This window comes from Zootoca vivipara, chromosome 17 (genome assembly GCF_963506605.1).
Source record: "Zootoca vivipara chromosome 17, rZooViv1.1, whole genome shotgun sequence".
Classification (NCBI taxonomy): Eukaryota; Metazoa; Chordata; class Lepidosauria; order Squamata; family Lacertidae; genus Zootoca; species Zootoca vivipara.
The window spans coordinates 39042689-39067026 of NC_083292.1; the positions used below are offsets into that span (position 1 = coordinate 39042689).

Genomic DNA, 24338 nt, shown 5'->3' on the forward strand with positions numbered 1-24338 from the left:
GTTCATGAAAGCTTGCCTTTGCACTTCTCAACCCACATGGCTGTGTTTTGGTCACCAGCAAGGCGCTCTGCACACTTTCAGAGGCTCTCTGCCTCTCATGCCTTTGCATGTTGCAAGGGACTAACAGCTCCCCTAGTATTAGAACCAGGTCCTGGGGCTTACATTCTGGTGAGCTGCTCCAGCCTGTGGAACTGGCACTGTTCCAGGTAAATATTTGTTCCACTCTTTTGGTATGGCAGCCCCCACACATTGGAACTCCCTGCTTATTGACACATCAGGCGCCTTTACTGTACTGTTCTTGATGCCTGGTAGAAACATTTTTGTTTAGGCAAAGCCTCTCCAAGTACATAGACTTCTGTGTGTTTTACTCCAGGTTTTAGCTTAGCGCTAAATATACCGTTATTTTCCCCCTGATGCTTTCATTGTTTTATTCTTTTTGTAACATGCTTTGAGATTGAGGTTTAGTACTGTTTGTTTTACAATAATGCTCTCTCTCTCTCTCTAGTGAAATAAAAATAAATATATGCATACATACAGTGTCCTTTGTGGGGTCCTGCTGTACCGCCTGACTCGTCCTTCACTTGCTCCACACTATACTCTGGCCAGACTTTCTCCTCTTCCCTCACCTCTTGTTTTTTCTCTCTCCACCCTCATCCGTTTCTCTAACGCGGTTTGTAAGCCCCTCTGGGCGGAGACCTTTTCCTCTCACGCAGGGTATACAGCACCCAGCCTGCAGCTGGTTCCAAAATGCCAGCAAAGTCATGAAAACCACTTTCTGCTTCTTAGTGCAGATAAATTGGGTCTCCTGTTACACCCCCCCCCATATTTCCTTTCTTTTATTCCCCGTTACTTTAAAATACATTTTTTTCCCTCCCCAGTTTTAGCTTAGCTCACCCCTTTTATTTCCAGGTCTGATGATGAGCAGAGCTCAGCGGATAAGGAAAGACTGGCCAGGTAGGAGAATGGAGATTTGGTTGTGTGTGTTTTTTATTTAAGCATGGCAAAGCAGAGCTCCTTCTCCTCCTCCTCCTCCTCTTCCTCCTCTGTGACACCCCTCCCCGTCCGCCTCCTGTTAATAGTCTCCCTGCCCTCACCCGCTTCCTTCCTTAAATCGAGGTCTTGAACCCAAACACGAGACTTACCTGAAAAATCAGCACCTTTCCCGGTTTGGTTTGATGAGCGGCATGTTTGGCTCTCTTGCAGAAGCAGTGTGGGTGGCAAAATAAGGGCAATGGGTTCAGCAGCTGCATTCAAATGAACCCGGGTTCATTTCACAGTTCCAGGTGGAGCTGCGAATGTTTCATGCCTGAAACCCTGAGGAACGTCAGCAGGTTAGTGTAGACAAGGCAGAGCTGGGCGGAACAAGGGTCTGGCTTGGTAGAAACCCTTCATTCAGAGCCATGAGGACTGGATTCTTACTTTATTTTAGGGTAAGGGCTATAGCTGAGTTTCAGATCATTTGCTTTGCATGCAGAAGGTCCCCGGTATCTCCAGGTAGGACCAGGAATGCCCTCTTAAGTCTTAAATCTTGGAACGCTGTTGCCAAGTCAGTGCCGATGATACTGAGCTGGATGGACCAGCGGCCTGACTCTGTATAAGGCAGCTTTCTTTGTTCCTGCTCTACTGGCTTATGACGAAGCCGGCCTTTGTGAGGGGGTTGGCAGCTGGGATCGCTTATGCCTCATCTGGCTGCCCGATCAACAGGGGCACTTGATGGCAGGCTGGTTTTTTAATGGGGCGACCAAAAGGACCTTGGCTGCCACTCCTTAGCCGAGGTGATCCTCTGTCAAAACTGGGAGGCAGTTATAGAATTGAGTTGGAAGGGACCCCGAGGGTCATCCAGTCCAGCCCCTTGCAATGCAGGAATCGCAGCTAAAGCCTCCATGGCAGATAGCCATCCAACCTTTGCTTAAACACCTCCAAGGAAGGAGAGTCCACAAACTCCAAAGGGAGTCTGTTGCACTGTCAAACAGCTCTTTCTGTCAGAAAGTTCTTCCTGATGTTTAGTCGGAATCTCCTTTCTTGTAACTTGAAGCCATTGCCCTCCAGAGCAGGAGAAAACAAGCTTGTTCTCTCTTCCATGTGACAGCCCTTGAGATATTTGAAGATGCCTAGCATATCTCCTCTCAGGCTCCTCTTATCGCCAGTCCAAAGCCCCTGGCCCCTGGATTGCAATGCTTGGGGTGGGTGGGTGAGAGAGTCATTTAACCTACGTTAACAACAGTGCCACAGGTAGCAGTGGCAAGCGCTTTTAGAATCCTTTTTATTTTTGCAGCTTAAACTTGACTTCCGTGCTTGAGGTGGCACCTGAGTCTGAGCGTGTTGACTCTCTCTCCCTGCACCTACCTGGAAACCTTGAAATTTATTTATTGGTATCGCGCCCTTTCAGTAGAACTTGTGGGATTTCTGTTGGGGCATCTCTGGTTGGCCACTGTGAGAATCAGATGCTGGACTAGGTGGGCCCCCTTTGGCCTGATCCAGCAGCTAGGCTCTTCTGGAACCTCCAGGTCCAGAGTCAGTCTATCTCGCTTCCTAGGGGCATTTGGTGGCTGTGCAGATAGGATGCTGGACAAGACAGGCCCCCACTTTGGCGTGAATCTACAGCTGGACTCTTTTTTTCTTTTACTTCCAAACCGCTCACATCCTAGAAGAGCAAAGTCCCACCCGATGGATTGTGTTGAAGTCTTTCTTTAGGAGTGGGGGGAAGGCTTTCAGATGGCATGCAGTCTACATGGTTTTTTTTGCTGTGGGGTAGTCATAGAGATGGAGCTGGCAAGGTGAAATTTCCCTCTGGGGTGGTTCAGGGGGAAAGGCCACAATCCACAATAGATCCAGCAGATAGCAAGCACAGAGGATTGGTCCAAGCAGGATCGTAATCCTGAACATAACTGAGAGCTAAAAATTTGTCATGTCCAAACTGTAGTGGAAAGCGAGTTGGGATAATGGGAGTATAGAACCTAAGGCAGGTAGAGAGAGAGAACAGCAACAGTTTCTGCAAGGTTGTTTTTCTGTAGCGTGTGTGTGTGTGTGTTACAGCATTTCAGGACAACAAAGAAGGTCTAGAGAAAAGCACCTGTGTCCTCCAGGTGTTCTTGAACTCTCAACGCACATCAGCCCCTGCCAGGCTGACCCAGCGGTCAGGGTTGACGATGACATGGATGGGAGCTGTAGTTCAACAGTTACCTTGGAGAGCCACCCCATTCCCTAGGCGGAAGAAGCCTCCTAGGGCTGCAGCCGTCTCCCTCCCCCTTACGTCAGGTGTGGGGGAACCTCTGGCCCTTTAGATGGACTACAGCTCCCATCATCATGCCTGGCCATTGGCCATGCTTGCTGATGGGAGCTGTAGTTTGGCAACAGACTGGGAGCCGTTGTGGTGCAATGGTCCTTGTTGGACTAAGACCTTGTAGAGACCAGAGTTTGGATCCCCACTTAGCCACGAAGTAAGCACGTAGGCCAACCGCTGCCTCTCTCAGCCTCGCCTACCTCACAGGGTTGTTGTGAGGATAAAGTGGGGAGGGAGGAGAGCCATGCACTGTGAGCTCCTTGGGGTAAAGGAGGTGGGATCTAAGTGCAATCAATAAATCAGCAGTAAATTAACAGCTAGAGGGCCAAAGGTTTCGCCACGCCTGGTTTGGGGGGAGGAGAAGGCTCTTGAGGATCTGAAGGATTTCTTGTCAGGTGTCAAGATTCTCAGCTTTTTGTGTGCGCCCAATTCAACCAAAGCCAAGATCTCCCATGGTTACTCTGCGAGTCGCACTCATGCCAGGCCCCCCAAAGTCTTGTGCAGAGAAGGGATGTAGGGGGGAGCACTGGCAAGGAGTTCTGCAGAGAAGCCCATAAGTCCCCTCTGTGGAAAAGTAACTTCCTTTTTCAGCAAAATAAAAAAATTCCTTCAGTAGCACCTTAAAGACCAACTAAGTTTATATTTTGGTATGAGCTTTCGTGTGCATGCACACTTCTTCAGATATCTGGTATCTGAAGAAGTGTGCATGCACACGAAAGCTCATACCAAAATATAAACTTAGTTGGTCTTTAAGGTGCTACTGAAGGAATTTTTTTATTTTGCTTCGACTCAGACCAACACGGCTACCTACCTGTTCCTTTTTCAGCTTCACTCAGTAGCTTTGTGTATTTGTCCTAGGAAGCATGAGATCTCAGCCAAAGCTTCCCAAAAATTAGTTGTCAAGATGGACAATTCCAAGCCTACTTTTTTCATTAAAGAAGAAAAATACTTTTTCCGTCTTCACTCCACCATCCATCCAGTTCCATCTCCCATTCCATGCTTGCCACACATCAGACTCATTCCGTTGCCTCTAATCTAACCTGGTTTCTTTTTTCCTTGTAGGAAGCCCAGTGTAATCTCTTTTTTTCGAGGGGAGGAGTGTTGGAAGGGAGGGTGGCTTTCACAGTCCAACCTGTGAACATTTCCTTTAAAGTGGCCTGTTACCTCATTGCCATGCCTGAGGGCCTGGTTCACACGTAACACTAAACTGTGGTTTGCTTAATCACAGGTTGACTATGCGTTGCCCCAACAAACTGTGGTTTGCTTCTCCAAAGCTCAGCTTGTTTCTCAGCTACTGAGATCCAGAGGCAGCCTGTCTCGATGCTTAGGGGCCTCTGGCCACCGTGAGAACAGGGTGCCAGACCCCATGGGCCCCCAGTGGCCTGATCTGGCTACAGGGCTCTTCTCATGCTCTCAAACTCTGTGTGCTGTGAGCATCCCAAAGGCACCTAACTGGCTGCCCATTGCCAGAAGCAGAACCCTGCGCCCAATCGTCCTTTTGGCTCCAAGTGCAGTCAAGCTGCTTCTATGGTTGTTCCTGTTTTGAAGCGGACGGAAGTTTCTCTTGCACCTTTCCTTCCCCTGTTGCATGTCCAGCATGAGAGTTTTGCAGCCTCTAACCACGATTCTTGGCCCCGCATCCATTACTTTCCCCCTCCTCCTCTTGTGCGGCTGTGCGCAGGGTTGGCCACTGGAGCCTTGTGAACTAACCGGCCTGCCTCCTTTCGCCCTTCCGCCATCCTGCAGGGAGAACCACAGCGAGATCGAGCGCCGCCGGAGGAACAAGATGACGGCCTACATCACGGAGCTGTCGGATATGGTGCCCACCTGCAGCGCCCTGGCCCGCAAGCCGGACAAGCTCACCATCCTGCGCATGGCCGTCTCGCACATGAAGTCCCTGCGGGGCACCGGGAACACCTCCACCGACGGCACCTACAAGCCCTCCTTCCTCACCGACCAGGTACAGGCGCACCCCCCCCCCCACTTAACGCAGGGGTTACACGTGCAGGGCCTTTGTGTGCATAAGTGGGGAACTCCCTCTAAATGCCCTCTCTGCCGCGATATCTCCAACCCAGAGCAAAAATACTTGATCCAAAAATATCCATAAATAAAATCGAAGCTCTAGGAGGCTGGAGGATGTGTAAAAAAATAGTGGCAGCTGCTGCTGCTGCCGCATCAGCTGTTAGGCGGGGATGCTGAGCAGCCTAAACAAATCCCTGCTGTGCCTCTGGTACCTTTGGGGCTTCCTCCACCCTCCCTGACATCCTCTTTGAGCTCTCCTCGTGTGCCACTAGGACTCTCCGGCTTTCTCTCACTATTTCCGGGTTTGAATTGAATTGGATTCCCCCCCAGTATATATTTGGTCACATGAGAGTCAATCATCCCGGACCGCTGGTCCTGCTACCTAGGGATGATGGGAGCTGCAATCCAACAACGGCTGGGGACCCAAGTTTGAGAAAAACCAGTGAAGGTGTCAGACCAGGACCTGGGAGAGCAGGGTTTGAATCAGCCAGGAAGCTCACTGTGGGGGACCTCTCTCAGCCTCACTTCCCTCGCAGGGTTGCTGCGATGATAAAGTGGAGGAAGAGGGAAACTGTGTTCGCCACCTTGAGGTCCTTGGAAGAAAGGTGGAGTACAAATGTAATAAATGATTTTCCACGTAAGGTTGGGAGAGACTCGCTCTCTCAATCCCCAGAGACCCCTCTGGCTGTCAGTATAGACAGCGCTGGTCTAAGTGGGGAAATCATGGGTTTGGCTTGGGGCAAAGTAGCTTCCAGTGTTCCTATTCAGAGTCATGAGGACTAGAATCTTGAGTTTATTTTCCGGGAGCCATTCCTCGGGGGTAGAGCACAGACTTTGCATGCAAAAGGTCCCAGGTCCAATTGCTGGCCTCTCCAGGTAGGGATGGGAATGCCTGCTGCCAGTCAGTGTGGACACTACTGAGCTTAATGCTCTGCCATCTCTCCCCCTCTCTCTGCAGGAGCTCAAACACTTGATTCTGGAGGCGGCCGACGGGTTCCTCTTCATCGTGTCCTGCGAGACGGGCCGGGTGGTCTACGTCTCCGACTCCGTGACACCCGTCCTGAATCAGCCCCAGTCCCAGTGGTTCGGCAGCACCCTCTATGACCAGGTGCACCCCGACGACGTGGACAAGCTGCGGGAACAGCTCTCCACGTCAGAGAACGCCCTCACGGGTGAGCTCGGCCATCCTGCCACCACCATCCCAGTCAGCGCATGTCCTGTAACTTCCTGCTGAAATCCTGTTAGCATTTCATAACCGTGGATGTCTCAGGGTTTATTCTTTGTCCTGCTTTTTAGCGCAGGAGTGCCCTCCGTTCCACTCAGAATGGCAACAGTGCAGTCACCTTGGGGAAGCAGAACCCAATACCACTTGCTGGAAACCGCAAGAGGGCAGAGTTGCTCTTGAACTCAAATCCTGCTTGCAAGTTTCCCACAGGCACCTGGTTTGCCACTGTGAGAACAGGATGCTGGACTGAATGGGCCGTTGGCCTGATCCAGCTCTTCAGATCTTCCTATCGAACCTCCATGTCCTGATCCAGCAGGGCTCTTCTGAGGTTTTTACGTTGCAGAATACACCTGCTGTTGGGGACTGGCAGTGTGCTGCTGAGGGTGCATTGGCGGGGAGAGGGCTGGAGTCTGGCTTGGGAGAGGCGGTCAATGATCTGTGGGGACCTGTGTCAGCCAGGAGGCAGGAGTCAGAGGCAGGGGAATCTCCAGAGATGGAGGGTAGAGCACAGGATGGGTTGGAAGAAGAGGAGGAAGAGGCAGGTCAGGCAAGTGAAGAACCACTGTCTCCAGAACCAGGAGGGAATTGAAAAGGGAGGAGCAGGGGAAGTTTCCACGCAGGCATAATCTCTGGCTGTGTGCGCACAGCCCATTGGGAGCAGGTACATAAACTGGAGAGGAAGTGATTCCCTGTTGCTGCAACTGCTCCATAGAGCGTAAACCAGAGAATGCTAGTGCATGGTTATTGGGAGCCTTAGAAGCTACAGTGTGTCCACTTTTGACAGTCAATTCTTAACGGCCTGCCATGTGTGCATGCCTTTTGCTGGGGGGTGCAAAAAAAACCCCAACAACCACCTTGAAAATTAGGTTTCTCCTGAGCAGAACTCCCCTCACATTTTTGACTGTGACAATGGCGATTTCCTGTTTCCCAGGTCGCATCCTGGACCTGAAGACGGGGACCGTCAAGAAGGAAGGCCAGCAATCCATGCGGATGTGCATGGGATCCCGGCGGTCTTTCATTTGTCGGATGAGGTAGGATGGGGGTCCTCGGTTCCGAGTACAAAACCCACATGTCATTTCTGCATGAGCTGGACGTAAATAAGGACCGCAAACAAGGAGAAATGTCACGGCCTGCTTGGGATGCAGTGCCAGAGCGTGATTTGGCAAAACATGAGCAGGCCCCAGAGCCCAGGATCACTGGAAACTATATTATACTGAGTCAGACCTTTGGTCCATCTAGACCAGTGCTGTCTACACTGACGGGCAGAGGCTCTCCAGGGTTTCAGGAAGGGGACATTCCCAGCCCTACGTAGAGGATTGAAGCTGGCACTGAGTATGGTTCTGGTTATCTGACCATGTTAATGGGTATTCTAGAGCTGGGGAGAGGGTTAGGGAAGGGCAAATGAAAGGATCCAGAATGCTGCAGGGCTGCAGTAGCTCCTCTAGCAGAATCTATAGCTTTTTAGTTTAGGGGAAAGTGAGAGGGGCAGGCTAAGAGGCCTTGGTGCGATGCAATAGTACACTATGGTGCTTTGGAAGTGTATTATAGCTACCGTATTTACTCGAGTCTAATGCACCATCAAATCTAATACCTCAATTTTCAGAACCGTGAAACCCCAAAAGAAGTATTTGCCGGCAAATGTATATGTGCTAGCCGAATCTAACGTGCACCTTAATTTTCACAACGTAATTTGGCCAAAAAAGGTGAGCATTAGATTCAAGTAAATACGGTAATAAATTCATTGCTGAACTTTCAGAAAAGAAGAGATTGTTCAAGGCCATGTTTCTGTTAAGAAATGTGCAAAGCAACGTAGTATATTAAAAATTTACTTCTACACCACTGGTTCATACCCAGGTCAGGGAACAAACCTTGAAATAAAAATGCAACCCTGAGAAAATCCAAGCAAAGCTTCCAATCGGGCCCCGGTTTATGTAGAAAATCTGTTGCGCAGAAGGACAGCCCCACTAACCACTTGTTCAGCGAACTCCCAAATCTGTATATCAATAGTATTATTATTATTATTTTAAAGCCTCCTGCTGTAAAATATAAATGGATTGGGGAGACTTTGAAATGAGTGTTAATTCACACACTCGTTGCTGCTCTGTGGGTGAGGAGGAAGGAGAGAGTATTATTATTAATACTGTATTCAGTTTGTCAGTTGCCTGATATGTAGCAGTCTCCAGGTGGCTTACAGCAAATTTAAAAACATACAGGGGTGTTAAGTTCTGGGCAGGGGTGGGGTGGGGGGTTCCTGCTCCAGCTTTCTCCCCTTCGGCCTTAAAAGTCCCCAGAAATGGCTAGCTGTCACATTCATAGGCAGCTGCATTGTTTTTGAATAAAAGTTTCTGGAAACCACAGGAGCGGAGAGGGCTCTTGTCCTCAGTTCCTGCTTGTGGGCTTCCCAGAGGCATCCGGTCAGCCACTGTGAGAACAGGATGCTGGACTAGATGGGTCCCTGGCCTGATCCAGCAGACTCTTAGGTTCATGAGCAAAAGCAGCCACAGCATGGCTTTTGGGAGTGCTCCCTGGCCAGGTTGCATGGAAACAAATCTGTGTAGATCTGCTGCAAGGAAGCAGGCGAAGGGCTGTGGGCCAGCTTGGTCCCTAAGTGAAGATACAAACGCCTTGCACGGGGCGGGAGGAACCAGAATCTTTGGGTGAAAATGGAGGTAATGTGAGTTTGTTTCTGTTCTTCGCTCCACAGATGCGGCAACGCCACGGTGGATCCAGTCTCCATGAACCGCCTCAGCTTTATGAGAAACAGGACCCGGTAAAACTGGTTGTTCAGGGAGCCAGGGTTTGGTTGGCTGAGAAGGGGTAGCGAGCAGCCCAATGTTAGCTTCATGTGGCAAAGCGGAGTATTCAAACTCTGATCTTCCACGTCCTAGTCTGATACTCTAACCACTATACAACCGCTGCCTCTCACATTTGTTTAATCAGTGCCAGGGGGTAGAGCTGAGGTTTTTGTTGGCAGGTTGCTTTGCTGAGTGTTCTGGTGGACTCTCATCCCCACCCCACCCCACCCCGCCCCAGTAAGATCAGCAAATGCAACCCTGGCAACATATTTCTATCTGTTCCCTCCTTCCAGGAATGGGTTGGGTGCTGTGAAGGATGGCGAGCCTCATTTTGTCGTGGTCCACTGCACAGGCTACATCAAAGCCTGGCCACCAGCAGGTAACCTCACCTGAATGTCTCATTCTGGAAGACCCCCCTTTTTAATGTTTCTGCTAATTCATTTATTTCCTGCTACTTTGAAGTCCTGTTCTTCTAAAAACCAAGTGTTATAGGTTTTTTTTCAGGGGGTGGGGGTGGGAAGTCTAGACGATGTTCATGGGCCCCTTCCAGGCCTATGATCTTGTATCCAGTGGGTTTAGAGTCTAGTAGAAGAGGCCACTGAACTGCTTAGACAAGTTTCTTCTCAAGATTCCAGTTTCAGCTGGCCACTGAAGTACTGCCATTCACATGTCCAAAGAGTGGGCTTGGTTGGGGGTGTTTTGGCTGATGGTGGAAGCTGGAGACCCAGAGGATTGTCCTGCTCTGTGCTGGATCCAAAGCTACGATTTGATAATCTTGCTGGGAACTTAATGAGGAGGCAATATCTGCTGGAGTTTTAATGCTGTGAGCCCCTCCATCCTATGCTCAGGTTGCATCTATGCATAAATAAAACCATTCATCATAATTTACTCAGATTTTCTTTCCCTTGTTTTAATTTTTCTTCTACATAACTGTCAATTTTCCTTTCTGGGTTTCCTTCACTTCCCTCTTACCCTCATCTTTTGCTTTTTATTCACTAGCAATTTTTACTGCCTCCCTTCCTCTTCCCATCTGTCACTTGTTTTCTCCCTCCTTTCCCATAGCAAGATACCCACTAATTTTACCCCGCAAGCGTTTCCGCACGGAGACCCCCATTTTCAAAGGCTTCCAATTACCCATTGGTTCAGAAGTGTTTCACACAATGCTGGTCCCTCTCCACCTCCACCAAATTTCTCCCACTCTACCAGCCTCATGGGGTCAATAACATATATATATATTTAACCCAATAAGACCAGAACCCACCTTTGGGAAAAGCCTGTCCTGGCTCCGAGCTCAACTCCTCCTTCTTGCCACCCACAGGGGTCTCCCTCCCAGATGATGACCCAGATGCTGGGCAGGGGAGCAAGTTCTGCCTGGTGGCCATCGGCAGGCTGCAGGTGAGTTAGCCTTTCCCTCAAGTCCCAAAAGGACGCGGGCACCAGGTTGTCATCGATTGCTGAGCCTTCTTCGTACCTTATCGCAGCAGGTGTCCTTATCTGAGAGCCTCAAAAGCCGGACCACAATTACTCTCTCCGGTGTTGCTCCAGGGCTTGCCTGAGGCCACTTTCATAGAATCGTAGGAGAGTTGGAAGGGCACCCTAAGGGCCATCTAGTCCAACCCCCTGCAATGCGGGAATCATGGCTAAAGAATTCCCATGAGATGGCCAGTTTGGTGAGCGCATGGCAGAGATTAGGGCCATTTTCCCCAGTCCCTCGCCTCTCCCAGCTCTTAGGGAGAATCCACTGCCGAAGGAGAGCAATAAGAGAAATAATCAGGGGCCTTCTGCAGAGTTTCCTGCCTCCCCTCCCTTGCTGACTCACCGTCTTACAGGGGAAAGGGCTGTCTCTCCTCCAAGCGGGAAGCCCAATCCCTCCTGCCTAGCCCCCTCTCTGTAACCGGCCCCTAACACCGTGGCGTCTCCCTTCCCTTGCAGGTCACGAGCTCGCCCAGCTGTGTGGACATGAACACTGTGTGCCAGCCCACCGAGTTCATCTCGCGGCACAACACCGACTGCCTCTTCACCTTCGTCGACCACCGCTGCGTGGCCACCGTTGGCTACCAGCCGCAGGTGTGGGGAACTGGAGGAGGGGCTTCCCAGTGAGAGCTGGGTGCAAAAGCCCACTTAGTCCAGCATCCTGGACAATATCATTTATATATAAGTGCTGGGGCTAGAATACACCCTTCCTTAACTCCCTTTGTGGCTTGTACAGATCCTGTAAGTTGTCCATTTGTAGAGCGCGCACCTTTCATCACAGTATCTTTGTATAAGCATTTAATCAAGTACAGCAGTCTTTTGTCTATACTTGAGGAGTTCAGCTTATCCCCAGAGTCTTACTCGCGAAATTGAGTCGAACGCAGCTTTCAAATCAATGAAAGCTGTGTATAGCATAAAATGTTCTGGGGACAGTCCCCGGATTTACAAGTCAATCCTCTGACAAAATCCTATCATTCCTACTGAATTTGAAAAGTGTCCCTGGATTCATTGAAAAAAATCTGGTTTTTGCAGGAGCCAGTCATATGCCTCCAGGAAGGTAGGGAGGGAATGCAAGAGCCCTGCCTCACTATTACTCATAAGAACTTAAGATGTGTTTGACTGCTGGGTTGGGCCACAGGGGGGGGGGGGCCTCCTGGCCTAGCATCCTGTTCTCACAGTGGTCACTCAGATGCCCCATAGGGGAGCCCACAAGCAGGCCCACATGCAACAGCAACAAAACTCCCCACTTGCTATTCTCAGCAACTGGTATTATTCAGAGATAACCTGCCTTCAACAGTGGCATTCTGACTCCCTCTCTCTCTCCCCCCCCCCAAATTAGGAACTCTTGGGAAAGGATATTGTTGACTTCTGCCACCCGGAAGACCACCAGCTTTTGAGGGACAGCTTCCAGCAGGTAAACCGGCCACGAGTCCATGACTGATTCAGGCTGGCATGTGCTCAACAACCCAGCACACACCTCTTGGAAAACACATTTTGAACGCCGTCGGAGCAGGCAGGGGGAGCCTCGGGCCCTCCTGAGGTTGCTGAACTACAACTCCCACCCTGCTCGCTTGGCCACGCTTGCTGTCAGGGCTGGTGGGAGTCGTAGTTCAGCAAGATCCAGAGGTTGCACACATGCCTGCCTTATAGACCAATCCGTTCCCCGGTCTGGAGCCAAACTTCAGGCCATCTTTCCAAAGCCCCGGGAGGGAGGGGAAGCTGGCTTTTCACGACCTTCACAATCCTGCATTCCACCCCATAACCATCAACATCTGCGTAAAATGGAAATAAATACCTGCCAGCTGCAGAAATGCCTTTTCAGCTCAAGGGCCGCAGTCCGTTCTTGGCAACCTTCCGGGGGCCACATGCTGCTGGTGGGTGGGGCCAGTGTCAAAAGTGGGTGGGGCCAAGGACATAAATTTGAGATCTGTAGAATAGATTTTTTTCCTACACACCCACACAGATGCCTCTCTGTCTTCTGTCCACGTGAGCGAAAGGCAGGATCAGAGTTCGAGGAAACATCTCCAGCCAGGCAAAACCACCTTTGGGATGCAAAGCAGGGGTGATGAGAGGCATAGGGGGAATCCCTGCCCCAGGGAAAGCATCTTCCAAAATCCCAGGCAAGGAGGAATTGTAGCCAGTGGTGGTATTACAAGAGGGCAGGCATCTCTTGCACTAGCCCCCTTTGCTGACATTTTTTAGAAAGCTGAAGTGGGGGCTAAGATTGGGAGGTTCCAAAGTGGCGGAGCTTTTGGGGGGGTTCTTCTGATCCTGGGTCTTAGGATAAGCACTGCCCTTTCAGGAACTGGATTTCTTGCGGGGGGGCTTCCTTTCCGCCCCTCTGCTGTGGCTGCTGCTCTTGCCGGCGTAAAACCAAAACAAACCCCCACCCCACCCCCGTTTTTCCAGGTGGTGAAGTTAAAAGGCCAAGTTCTGTCCGTCATGTTCCGTTTCCGGTCCAAGAACCAAGAATGGCTCTGGATGAGAACTAGCTCCTTCACCTTCCAGAACCCCTACTCAGATGAGATAGAGTACATCATCTGTACCAACACCAACGTGAAGTATGTACACGGGGACCCCTTGTGCCACCCCACCCCACACCCCACTGGCAGCAGGGCCTGCTCTTTCGGATGTGTCCTCAAAAGACTTGCAGGGTGGAGAGGGCTTTGCAGTCTCCCCCCCCCCCAAAAAAAACCCCTCCTTAGCGTCATTCCAGCCTCTTTTTAATGCATTATAATAAGTTTCTGCTTCCGGGATGTCAAATCTCCCTAGCCTTTTTTGTTGCTGCTGCTGCTGCTGTTCAGTTGAACCCCAAGACCTACCAGCCAGATGCAAAATTAGGCAGGGCACATTCACTTTTAAATATAACTTTGAAAAGTCACAGCTTCCCTCAAAGAATTGGGGGAAATGTCATTTGTTAAGGGTGCTGGGAGTTGCTAGGACGCCCCTCTATTCCCCTCCCAGAACTACAATTCCCAGAGTTTCATGGGAAAGAGGGGTAAGCCTCTCTGGCTACAGCTCCCAGGATTCTTTCGGGGGAAGGCTCTTTAAAGTCGCATCACTGTGCTTTATATTTGTGGTGTGAATGTGGCCTTTGGGTACCCGATGCTAGTCCTAGCAGAGTGGACTCACTAAAATCAGTGGACAGGCTAACTTAGGTCCCTAGATTTCCATATGTCTGCCCTGACTGGAACTTACGTTAGCTGCTGCCCTTAGTATTAAGGAGCAAGGAGCCTCCAATCCCATTTCTGAGTGTAGGGATTTGTTTCCAGTGCTAGAGGTCACAGCTCTTTTGCACACACACAAAAATCTGCTAACTATGAATTCAGATTTCTTCATTTTAGCTGCCTAACCTAGGTGGAAAAACTTGCTTTTTCTTGCTCTGAGGTCAGAAACCCTTGTTGATCTACTGCAAAATTGCCCCGAGATCTCCCCGCAGATCTCAATCTACCTTCTGCCCTTCCTTTGGTCTATATTATTATTATTATTTATTTATTATTTGTACCCCGCCCATCTGGCTGGGTTTCCCCCGCCACTCTGGGCGGCTTTCAACAAATACCAAAATACATTAAAATATCACAGATTTAAAACTTCCCTAAACAGGGCTGCCTTTAGGTGTTTTCTAAATGTCAGGTAGTTGTTTATCTCCTTGACCTCCAACGGGAGGGCGTTCCACAGGGCGGGCGCCACTACCGAGAAGGCCCTCTGCCTGGTTCCCTGTAGCTTTGCTTCTCACAGTGAGGGAACCGCCAGAAGGCCCTTGGCGCTGGATCTCAGTGTCCGGGCTGAACGATGGGGGTGGAGACGCTCCTTCAGGTATATAGGACTGAGGCCATTTAGGGCTTTAAAGGTCAGCACCAACACTTTGAATTGTGCTCAGAAACGTACCGGGAGCCAATGTAGGTCTCTTAGGACCAGTGTTATGTGGTCTGTCTGCTCTGCGTATCCCCCTCTTTTGCTCTTGATTGGACAGGCTGCTGTGATGTCAGGGAATACACTAGCCTTAATTGGAACAGACCTACAGAACATGACTGCCTTGAAGAACATAAGAAAAGCCTGCTGGACCAGGCCAATGGCCCATTCAGCATCCTGTTCTCGCAGTGGCCAGCCATAGGACCAGATCCACAGCAGGAGATTCATTAGTTTCAGTGGGTCTGCTGCTGAGTAGGACTGGCATGGGATGCGACCAATAATGCCGCCCCCCTCAGCCATCAGGGCACCAACTCTCCTCTTGGTCTGCCCCATATTGTCATGTGGTGTCATTTTCTTGAGTGAATCCATACATTCGCCATCCCCAAATCTGAAACTGGGACACATTTGCAGGCTGAGCTAAAGACTAAGAATAATCTTCAGCTAAGTTTTACTGAGAGTAGACCCATTGAAATGAATGGAACTAAGTTATGTTGATTGATTTCAGTAGCTCTGCTTTGAGTAGTGCCAACATTGGAGACTGCTCTCATTTTTCTGCCCACTGCCCAGCTTTCAGTCTATTTTAAAAATAATTTTGTGGTGTTGTGGAGGGGTGGGTGGCCTCTGAGAGAGGGTTGTGGCAGTCGGCTTGAGTAAGCTTATGCACAATCTTATCTCTGCCCCTTCACTTGGGGGTGGGGAGAACCCCACACACCCATACACTCATCCATCCCATTTCCATATACCAGCTTCAGACGGGGAGCTTCAGAGAAATCAAAGCCAGGTTTTGCATTTATTATGGAGTCGCTTACGTAGAACAGTGTAATGTGTTTTGTTTTGTTTTAAAACTGATTACAATGAAGCTTTAAAAACAAACGCGCCTGAACTTTATCAAAATGCAGATTTAAAACCAACAGATACGTGTAAACAGAATTGTGTGTCTGGGGTAGCGAAAAAGACTTTAGCAGGCACCGAAAACAGCCTTGAGAGGAGGGAGGGGCATAAAGACCCTCTGGCTTACTGGAACGCTCTGAGGGTTGCGATTTGATCCCTCCAATCCCTGACCTTCCCTTCCTCGATGACCCCCCCCAGGAACGCCAGCCAGGAGTCCCGGCCTGCCTTGGCCAATCAGATGCAGCGGCCCCAACTGGGCCCGAACACCAGCCTGCCTTTGGAGATGAGTCCTGCCCAGCTAGCGGCGAGGTAAGCGGGGGGCTGGCTGGAGTCACCCTGTGACCCTTTGCTCTGGGAGGGATGTATCCCAAGGCCCCCTGGGACACATAGGTTTCTGGACACTTTGTAAGCCCTTCTCAGCTCCTCTCCTGGCTCTGTGGTACTTTCCTCAGACCCACGACTGGCTCCTAACCTCTTAACAATGGCTTGCATTTCAGGCAGCAGGCGACGCAGCCAACAGACGTTGACGTGGTCCCTGTCAGGGAAAGCTTAGCCAGTTACGACCACACCCAGGTAAATCGGCAAAGGTTTCAAGAGTTTCCATGGGGACTCGTCCCAGATCCCTGCCCCAAATTGAGACCAGGCAGAGGGCACACACAAACACACCCACCGACACGGATCACTGTGTCCCTCCTTTGGCAGACCACACACTCCACTGGAAGGAACTCCGGGCACTCACCTCTGTGGAGTTGCCAGTCGCCATTGGCGACTAGAGGAGTCGTTCAATACAGGACTGCAGTGGCACGAGAGGAAGAAATGACTTTTTTCCCATAACTCCCCTCTTCAGCCATCCTTCAGCCTGCCCCCTTTGCATGCACACAACTGAAAACATAGATTTTGTGGAGAGGCAATCCAAACAGGATTCTCCCACCCCGTCCATTCTCATTTAAGTGGCACGTTGCAAGATTTATGTTAGTACACACCTAGGTTCCAATCCTTGCTGAGCCATGAAGCTTATTGAGGTGTCCAGGGGCCCAGATGCCATCTCTCAGCCTAACCCACCTCCCAGGGGGTAGCTGTGAGGATACAATTGGAGGGGGGAGTGGCTTGTGGTGCCCTGAACTCTCGGGACAGGGTGGGGGATGGAAATGGAAATAAATCCCTGGGCTAATCACTTACTTAGTTGTGAGTGTGCATGTTGATGCCTGCAGATTGTATCCAGCATTAGTCATACTCAAGAGTAGACTCTCTGCAGTTAATGGGTTTGACTGACCTTAGGCACGTTGATTTCAGAGGATCTACTCAGGAGTAGGATTGAGCTGACTGTGCAACCCTGTGTTTGCTAATCTTCTTCCAGGCTGCCGTTCAACCGGTGGCCACCACAGGCCCGGACCATGGCAAACCTCTGGAGAAAGCAGAGACCCTCTTCAGTCAGGAGCGGGACCATCGCTTCAGTGAAATTTACAGCAGCATCAGCACAGGTGAGGGGGTTGGGGGGTTGGGGGTAATCAGAGCCAGTAATTGGTTACCATGTCGGTCCATCCCCTGGGAGAAAATAAGGAGAAATCTTGGGGGAAGCCAAAGGTCCCAAGTTCAATCCCCAGGGGCATATCCAGGTAGGGCTGGGGACGTCCCACCTCACCTGAAACCTTGGAGAGGCGCTGCCATCTGCGTCAACAGTTCTGGGCAAGATGGGCCCAAGCAGCCTTTTTGCTAGATGGTAGCTTCCTATTAGTTGGATCCAGCATTAGTCCTGCTTAGAGCAGGACCCCTTGAAATTAACAAAGGTGGTGGATTTGTTCCTTATTTAGCTGTTTTCATTTATAAATCCTGCCTTCTCCCCAGGCCGGGACTCAAGGCGACTTACACAAGTTAAAGCGGCACAGAGAAAGTACAAGAAGCTAAAACCATATTTTAAAATAGTTTGTTTAAACTATAATAGAATCAAAATAGTACAAAGACAGATTGAAATATAGATTATAAAAAAGCAGCACGGCAGTGCCAAAAGCCCTTTCCTTAAAAACAGTCATTCCCAAAAGCCTGTCAGAATAAATTTATCTCCATCTGCCATTAGGAAGGGCAAGGAGGGAGCCAGTCTCTCTGAATAAGGCCCATTAGTACCAGTAAGTCTTCGTTGGATACCGCCCAGTATCCCGTTCTTGGGTCGCCAGGTCGGGGCTAACCATGCTTCTCTCTCTCTCTCAATCAGACCAGACGAAGGCCGTCTCTTCTGGCGCTCTGCCTGCCAGCCAGTCCCTCTTCTCCCAGGGAAGCAGTTTCATAGCTCCACGTCCCACCGAGAACTTCAGGTGAGGTCCAAGATACAATCTCAAGACTCCTGTGATTGGCTGAGGTTCTTTTCCAGTTTAGCCCAGCCTCCGCAGTGCAGCGGTTAGAGTGAGTAAGGGTTCAAATCCTCACTCAGCCATCAAGCTCACAGTCTTCCAGCCGAACCTACCTCAAAGTGGGGCGGGGGGACCATATATGCCACCTTGAGCTCCTCAGAAGAAAGGCGAGATAGAAACTGAGCGAACAAATGGAAGAATGAATGGCATGCCAGCTCTCTAGTGCCTCTGCAGCCACACTGGCCTTTCCTCCCTTAACTCTGCCCTCTTCCTCACCTCTGTAGGAGCAGCACGATGGTGCCCCCCGTGAACGTCATTCAGCAGCAGCTGCCCACAGCACCGCATTCAGCCTCAGCGGGGCAGATCCTGGCCCAGATCTCTCGCCACTCCAATCCCGATCAGGTCTCCGGGACCACGTGGGCTTCAGGGACAACACGGACGTCTTTCACAGCCCAGGTAGCTTTTGTCTTTTTCCTACAAACCATATATATGGGCATCCATAGTACGAAGTGGGCTTAGCCACAGTTTTGTGTCGAATAGTCACAAGCTGCCGTGTTTGCTGGAGGAGCTGGAGCTGGGCCTGGTTTAGGAGTACAGTATAGGAAGCTTCTGCCTCATAGAATCATAGAACTGTAGAGTTGGAAGGTACCCCTGGTGGTCATCTAGTCCAACCCCTTGCGATGCAGGAATCTCAACGAGATTGTACATAACAGATGGCCATCCAGCCTCGGCTTAAAAATCTCCAAGGAAGGACATTTTGTTCCTGCAAGGACATAAACTCCAGCTTCCCATAACCTACCAGTTGCTTTTTATTTATCTGCTCACTGTTTAAATTTCTTTGTTGTGCTCTTCTAGCAGGTGGCTTCCCAGGCTGTTAAGACTCGGCCGCCTTCCTTTGCCATGGGCACCTTCCAAGGCACCCCGTCCTCCTTCAGCCCCATGTCGACACAAGGCTCCACAGCTTCGCCAGGCGGGTCTGCCTACCCAAGCCTTGCCAGCCGCAACGCCAGCTTCGGTGAGTGTTCCCCACCGGGTTTGGAAGTTGCAAGCGGGGATCCTTCTGCTCAAGAGGCAGGACTCTGTCGCCATGCAGTTCCTCAGTCTGCATAAGCAACGCTGTGAAATGCTGGGCGTGTATGTTGAGCACAGCGGGAAGGGCCGGAGCTCAACAGAAGAATACCTGCTTTGCTTGCAGAAAGTCCCAGGTTCAATTTCAGGCATCTTCTGCTAGGGCTGTGGAGACCATGCCTGAACATAACAAGAGCCCGCAAGGACTGCCTCTCTCCATATGAACCTACCTGGACCCTGAGATCATCATCTGAGTCCCTTTTTCATATGCCTCCTCTAAGAGAGGTCCAGAGGCTGGCAACATGAGAAGAGGGCCTTTTCTGTACTGGCTCCCCAGTTGTGGAATGCTCTCCCCAGAGAGGCTTACCTGGCACCTTCCTTACATACCTTTAGGTGCCAGGCAAAAGCATTTCCCTTCAACCAAGCCTTTGGCTGATTAATATTCTACATCCTTTTAAATGTGTTTGTCATGGAAACAATCACACAATCAATTCTTCTTCTTTTTTGAAATAATTTTTATTGGTTTTACAAAATAAATCACGATTAACATTTTTCAATAAAAGAAAGGTTTAAAATAAAACAAGATTCTCCCAAATCTTAGGACTGCCCTCCTCCCCTCCGTGGGTGCTTTAAGTATCTTAATCAACTGCATATTAGAGTTCATCCAAATTTCAGTTCTCCAATATGTCCAAAGTCTATATAACATTGCAAGAGTTATTCAAAGCATGCCATCAATCGCACAATCATTTACTGGTTGCCCGGAACAGTATCTTTCAGTCTTCCAACAGGAATACTTTCAAATGCCTCTTGAATATCAATAACAAGGGAGACAGTCGCACCTCACAAGGGAGGGCATCTCCTGTGAATCCACCTGGGATCTACCTTCTGCCCCACTTCTGATTGTTAGACCTCTTTCTGCAGTCCAAAGCAGGGCGTTTCCGCCCACCATCTCCTTCTAAGCCAAACCAGTAAATGTAGACCAAAGTGTGTTATCAAGGGCATGGGGAAAGAACAGTCTGTCTCCTACACTCGGTGCTTACTGCATTTTGTTCCTTTCAAAGCTGCTGGAGAGAGTGGACAGGCCCCAGCCCCGTTCCAGCCCAGGACAGCGGAGGGGGTCGCCGTGTGGTCGCAGTGGCAGGGTCAGCACCACGGACAGAGTCCAAGCGAGTCGCACACCCAGCAGCAGCCGCCAAACCAGTCGGAAGTCTTCCCGGTCAGTCGACCTCCCCTCTGCCACAATTCCAGTAACGTTTCCTCCCCCCCCCCCCATTTTATAAATGGAGGCCAAGATGCCAAGGCTCCTTTTGCTAGGGATCCAAACCAGGATTTAAACCTCCGGCAGCCAACTCTATTTCCCCATCTTTGATTTATTTAAAAGCGCTAATAACCCAAGATGTTGCACTATACTGAGCGATACCGTTGGTCCACCTAACTCAGTATTGTCTACACTGATCGGCAGCAGCTTTAGATCCTCTCACAGCACCCTTAACCAATGACAGTCCCTGCGATTCTTTCTGGGAAGCCATAACTATTAAAGTGGTATAAGGGTGCTTTAAATGTATGATGCAGAAGCGATCTGAGTTAATATAGATAAAAGGTTTTACATAGCACAATTGAGGTTGGGGTTCACTTTAGGGGGCGCTGTTAAATGTTTGCAAGTAGGAAACCCTTCTCCTGCATTCAGGAACCACTTTCTGCCTGTCCTAGAAGATACAGTGCACCCAAGCAACAATAATTCATCCTCATTTTTGAATTCCCTTTCATTTACAGGACATGTTATCCATGCTGGGGGAACAGGGAGCCAGCTACAACAATGAAGAGTTTCCCGAGCTGAACATGTTCCCTCCCTTTTCGGAATAAGGATGGGAAAACAATCCATGCAGATGGCGTAGTTTCCCCCGGCCCTCCATGTAGCGACGCAGGAAGGGAAGAGCATTTGTGACTCCCCACCCATCCTTTCTAACTTCTGTCAAAGACTGCCAAAGCCTTCCTACTTCTGGGAAGCAGAAGCGCTGCAGGCGAGGCGTCACAGAGGGAGTCCGGCTCATTCCCAGCTTGGGTGGAGCCTCCAACGAGGCCACTGTTTCCCTCCTTCCCAGCAGACCTGCCGCAAACCGGTTGCGTTTTGGAGAAAGCTGCGTGTGCAGTCAAAAAGCAGTCACAAGGACTTGGGGAGCCCAATGAGGGGACGATACTCAGTGTGCGATCATCAGGGATTTTTAAAAGCTCAATGGGTGTTTAGGTTTTTTTTTTAAAAAAAAACACCCTACGCCATAACCTTTTATACATATATACATATATATAAATATATCAAAATTGTATTCTTGTTTATACGATGTCAGGGAATGGGGGCAGAATTTGCACCCCGAAATGATGCTTAAAGCGCTGTGTAATTCCGTCACCTGTGAACACCCGAGGCATATAGAGGAACTCGTTGCCGCACACTCGTTTCACTAGCGTCCGCACTCGTGTGTTCAGGTCTTGCACGTTATCTCCCTTGAGCAGTGTTAATGAAATGGAGAAATGGAGGGGTCTGCCTGCCCCCACCCCAACGGTTCACAGTGCTGGGCTAGCAACTTTCTCCCCCACCAGGACTTGGATGCTGTGTATGTCTTTAGGGCATTATGCTCTCCCCATAATGTATAGGGGAACTGGGATGCCAGCCGGCACTAGGAACAACAGGGAAGTTGGGGGTGGGGAGTTGGGGGGCATCGAAGCTGGCTGCAGTTGGCTAGTCAAGGAAAAAGTAGGCATGGCGTGTCCTGAAGGAAGCCTTCAGGTTCCTCTGTTCTCTGGAAACCCAGACAAGCAAGTGTGGTGTTTGCCTTCTGGGATGATGAGACTCAAGGTATCCACCAATGAAGCTGGCCCCGTTCTTCCCATAACGTGTGCAATTAAAAGTGGGCCTTGCTCATTAGCGGAACCCTCTTGGTTTTCTTTTTTCTTGTAATGCTTCAGGATGGGCAACACTTCCAAGCCATAAAAATCATCGGTAGCACAAAAGCTTTTTGTTGTTGTTGCATTGTTGAGGATTTTGGGGTTCACGTGGGTCTCCTTTGTGTCCATCCCTCTCTTAATGTGAAATGGGACAGGGCTGCGATCTTCCCTTGGCGCTCACACAATTCTGGAAACAAGCGGATTTAATCTGAGCAGGTTTCCTGTCCACCTGTTGTTCCTGGTGATGTCTCCCCCCTGCCCTCCTTCAGTGGCAGGGGGGGGGGAGAACACACACACCTGTCTCTCTACCCCAATCCAGGCATCATCCTGCTCACCTGTTCTAGGGGGTGGGGAGTAAGAATTGAGATGAGATGATGGGAACCTTGTTCTGGAGATGTGTGATCGTCATTGAAATGTACTTACATTTGTCATGAAGCCTGAATTCTTGGAATCTACCACTGTCTTCTTTCAGAAATTGCAGTTGAAAGTGGGGTGCACTCCAGGCTTTGGATAGAGAGGAAGACTGTTCCTCTCGTGTTCCAGATGTTATTTATACGATATCGAATAGTGTAACAATGCAGTGCTGTCTTTTCTGAAAAGGAAAAATGAAAGATCAGGATAAATTCTTTTAAAAACCCATGGTGATTCTCATTTCTATCTTGCAAAACTCAGCCATTGTTTGCCAAACCGCAAGGATTGATCTCCCGGTGTCCCAAAAATATGGCACCAACCACTTTGCGATTTAAAAGCAACAATAACTTTTTAGTAATGACTGCAGAATTCAGCATCTGGATAATTTCTACTTCTTTTTTTCTTTTTTGTACTTTTTTTTTTTAAAAAAAAAAAATCAAGTTCCTAGCCCTCATGATGAAGAGGACCAGCTTGATGTCTGTGGGCCCATGTCTCAGAAGCATTTTACTGTTTTTTGTGTCGGCCTTTTGTCCCTTGCCCTGGCTTAACAGAGCAATTATGCAAAATAAACGATATGCCATATGTTTTATTCATGATGTTGTGCTCAGCTTTGATGAGAAAAGAGTTTCTTTTTTCCTGAATTTCAGGTGGTGGGTTTTAAGAATACGGGTATATGGTGTTTCCCCCAGGGACAGATTAACTTGGACCACTGTGCCAGCTCAGGCTGTAGACTTCTTTCTTCAAGAAGACATTGGGATTCAGAATCTCATCAGGCTGTGCTTTGGGGGTCTGTTTCCAGAGGCGGGGCATTGTGGGGGGTGTCAACAGACCAGTACCTCAAAAGCGGTGTGTACCCGACACCTCGAGGATTGAGATCTCCCCCAGCTGTCCTGGAAATGCCATTGGGGATTGAAATTGGGGGCTTCTGCATGCAAGGCAGGTGTTCTGCTGCTGAGCTGCAACCCTTCCCTGTTCCCATGATGCTCCATGACCCACAAGGCACCCTGAGCATGCATGCAATGGGGCACAGGCTGGCAGTAAGAAAGAGACCTTGGCACAGAAGGCAGCATCCATCTCTCCTGCCCAAGAGCCTGAACATTGCCCACCCCAATGCCACTTTACCCATAGTGCACTGCGCTGCAGACCACCACCCCACCAACCTCATCACTGAGCTACTTGCAAAAAACAGAGTAAGATCCCAGTCCTCATGGTTCTTAATGAGAGAGGACAAAGGTTTCTTCTTTTTCTAGCTGACCTGTGAACTGGCAGGGATACTACCGCAGAGCCAGAGAAGCAGACACGTAGCAATGGATTCAAGCTGCAAGAAAGAAGATTCCACCTAAACATTAGGAAGAACTTCCTGACAGTAAGAACTGTTCGACAGTGGGATTTGCTGCCAAGGAGTGTGGTGGAGTCTCCTCCTTTGGAGGTCTTTAAGCGGAGGCTTGACAGCCATCTGTCAGGAATGCTTTGATGGTGTTTCCTGCTTGGCAGGGGGTTGGACTGGATGGCCCTTGTGGTCTCTTCCAACTCTATGATTCTATGGCTCATTTACATAATAATCCATGGTTCATTACACTGGGTGCTTTCCCCACAACAGCCAGAAACGAGGAGCAGCTTGCCCTGTTTACTGGTACTCCCAGGGTATATTGCTTCTATATCTGGAGGCTCTATTGTGCATAAATAGCTATCAGAAGATCTATGTAAACTCATTTAATCCTTTTTAAATAAGAACCATTACTTCTCTCTCTCGACAGAGAAAAAAAGCGGTTTGACCACACTACATTTAACCTCCAAAGAATCCTGGGAACTCATTTGTTAGGGGTACTGGGAAATGCAGCTACAGTTCCCAGGATTTTTTTTTTGGGGGGAGCCTTAAATGTATGGGGTGTAGGGCAGCCACAACCTTTCTCCTACATGGACACAAACCACGTAGCAGCTGCCTTACACGGAATTGGAAGGGACCCTGTGGC

At 49.7% G+C, this 24338-nt stretch overlaps 1 protein-coding gene across 4 annotated transcripts in view; it reads left to right on the forward strand.

Moving 5' to 3' along the window:
- The window catches only part of ARNT (aryl hydrocarbon receptor nuclear translocator), a 33884-nt gene extending 10930 nt beyond the window's left edge, over window positions 1-22954 (forward strand). Inside the window, exons 5-22 of one of the 4 annotated variants that reach the window (XM_035098051.2) lie at window positions 910-954; window positions 5030-5243; window positions 6264-6477; window positions 7462-7561; window positions 9235-9300; window positions 9619-9704; window positions 10644-10720; window positions 11258-11392; window positions 12138-12212; window positions 13208-13359; window positions 15800-15910; window positions 16099-16174; window positions 16959-17082; window positions 17811-17910; window positions 18231-18402; window positions 18802-18961; window positions 20076-20230; window positions 20788-22954. In XM_035098051.2, coding sequence (XP_034953942.2) covers window positions 910-954; window positions 5030-5243; window positions 6264-6477; window positions 7462-7561; window positions 9235-9300; window positions 9619-9704; window positions 10644-10720; window positions 11258-11392; window positions 12138-12212; window positions 13208-13359; window positions 15800-15910; window positions 16099-16174; window positions 16959-17082; window positions 17811-17910; window positions 18231-18402; window positions 18802-18961; window positions 20076-20230; window positions 20788-20877 — 2152 coding nt within the window. In that variant the 3' untranslated portion in view covers window positions 20878-22954. The remainder of the gene's footprint in view (window positions 1-909; window positions 955-5029; window positions 5244-6263; window positions 6478-7461; window positions 7562-9234; window positions 9301-9618; window positions 9705-10643; window positions 10721-11257; window positions 11393-12137; window positions 12213-13207; window positions 13360-15799; window positions 15911-16098; window positions 16175-16958; window positions 17083-17810; window positions 17911-18230; window positions 18403-18801; window positions 18962-20075; window positions 20231-20787) is intronic. The other 3 variants (XM_035098052.2, XM_035098053.2, XM_035098054.2) reach the window with 3 other exon arrangements.
- Window positions 22955-24338: the final 1384 nt, after the last annotated feature.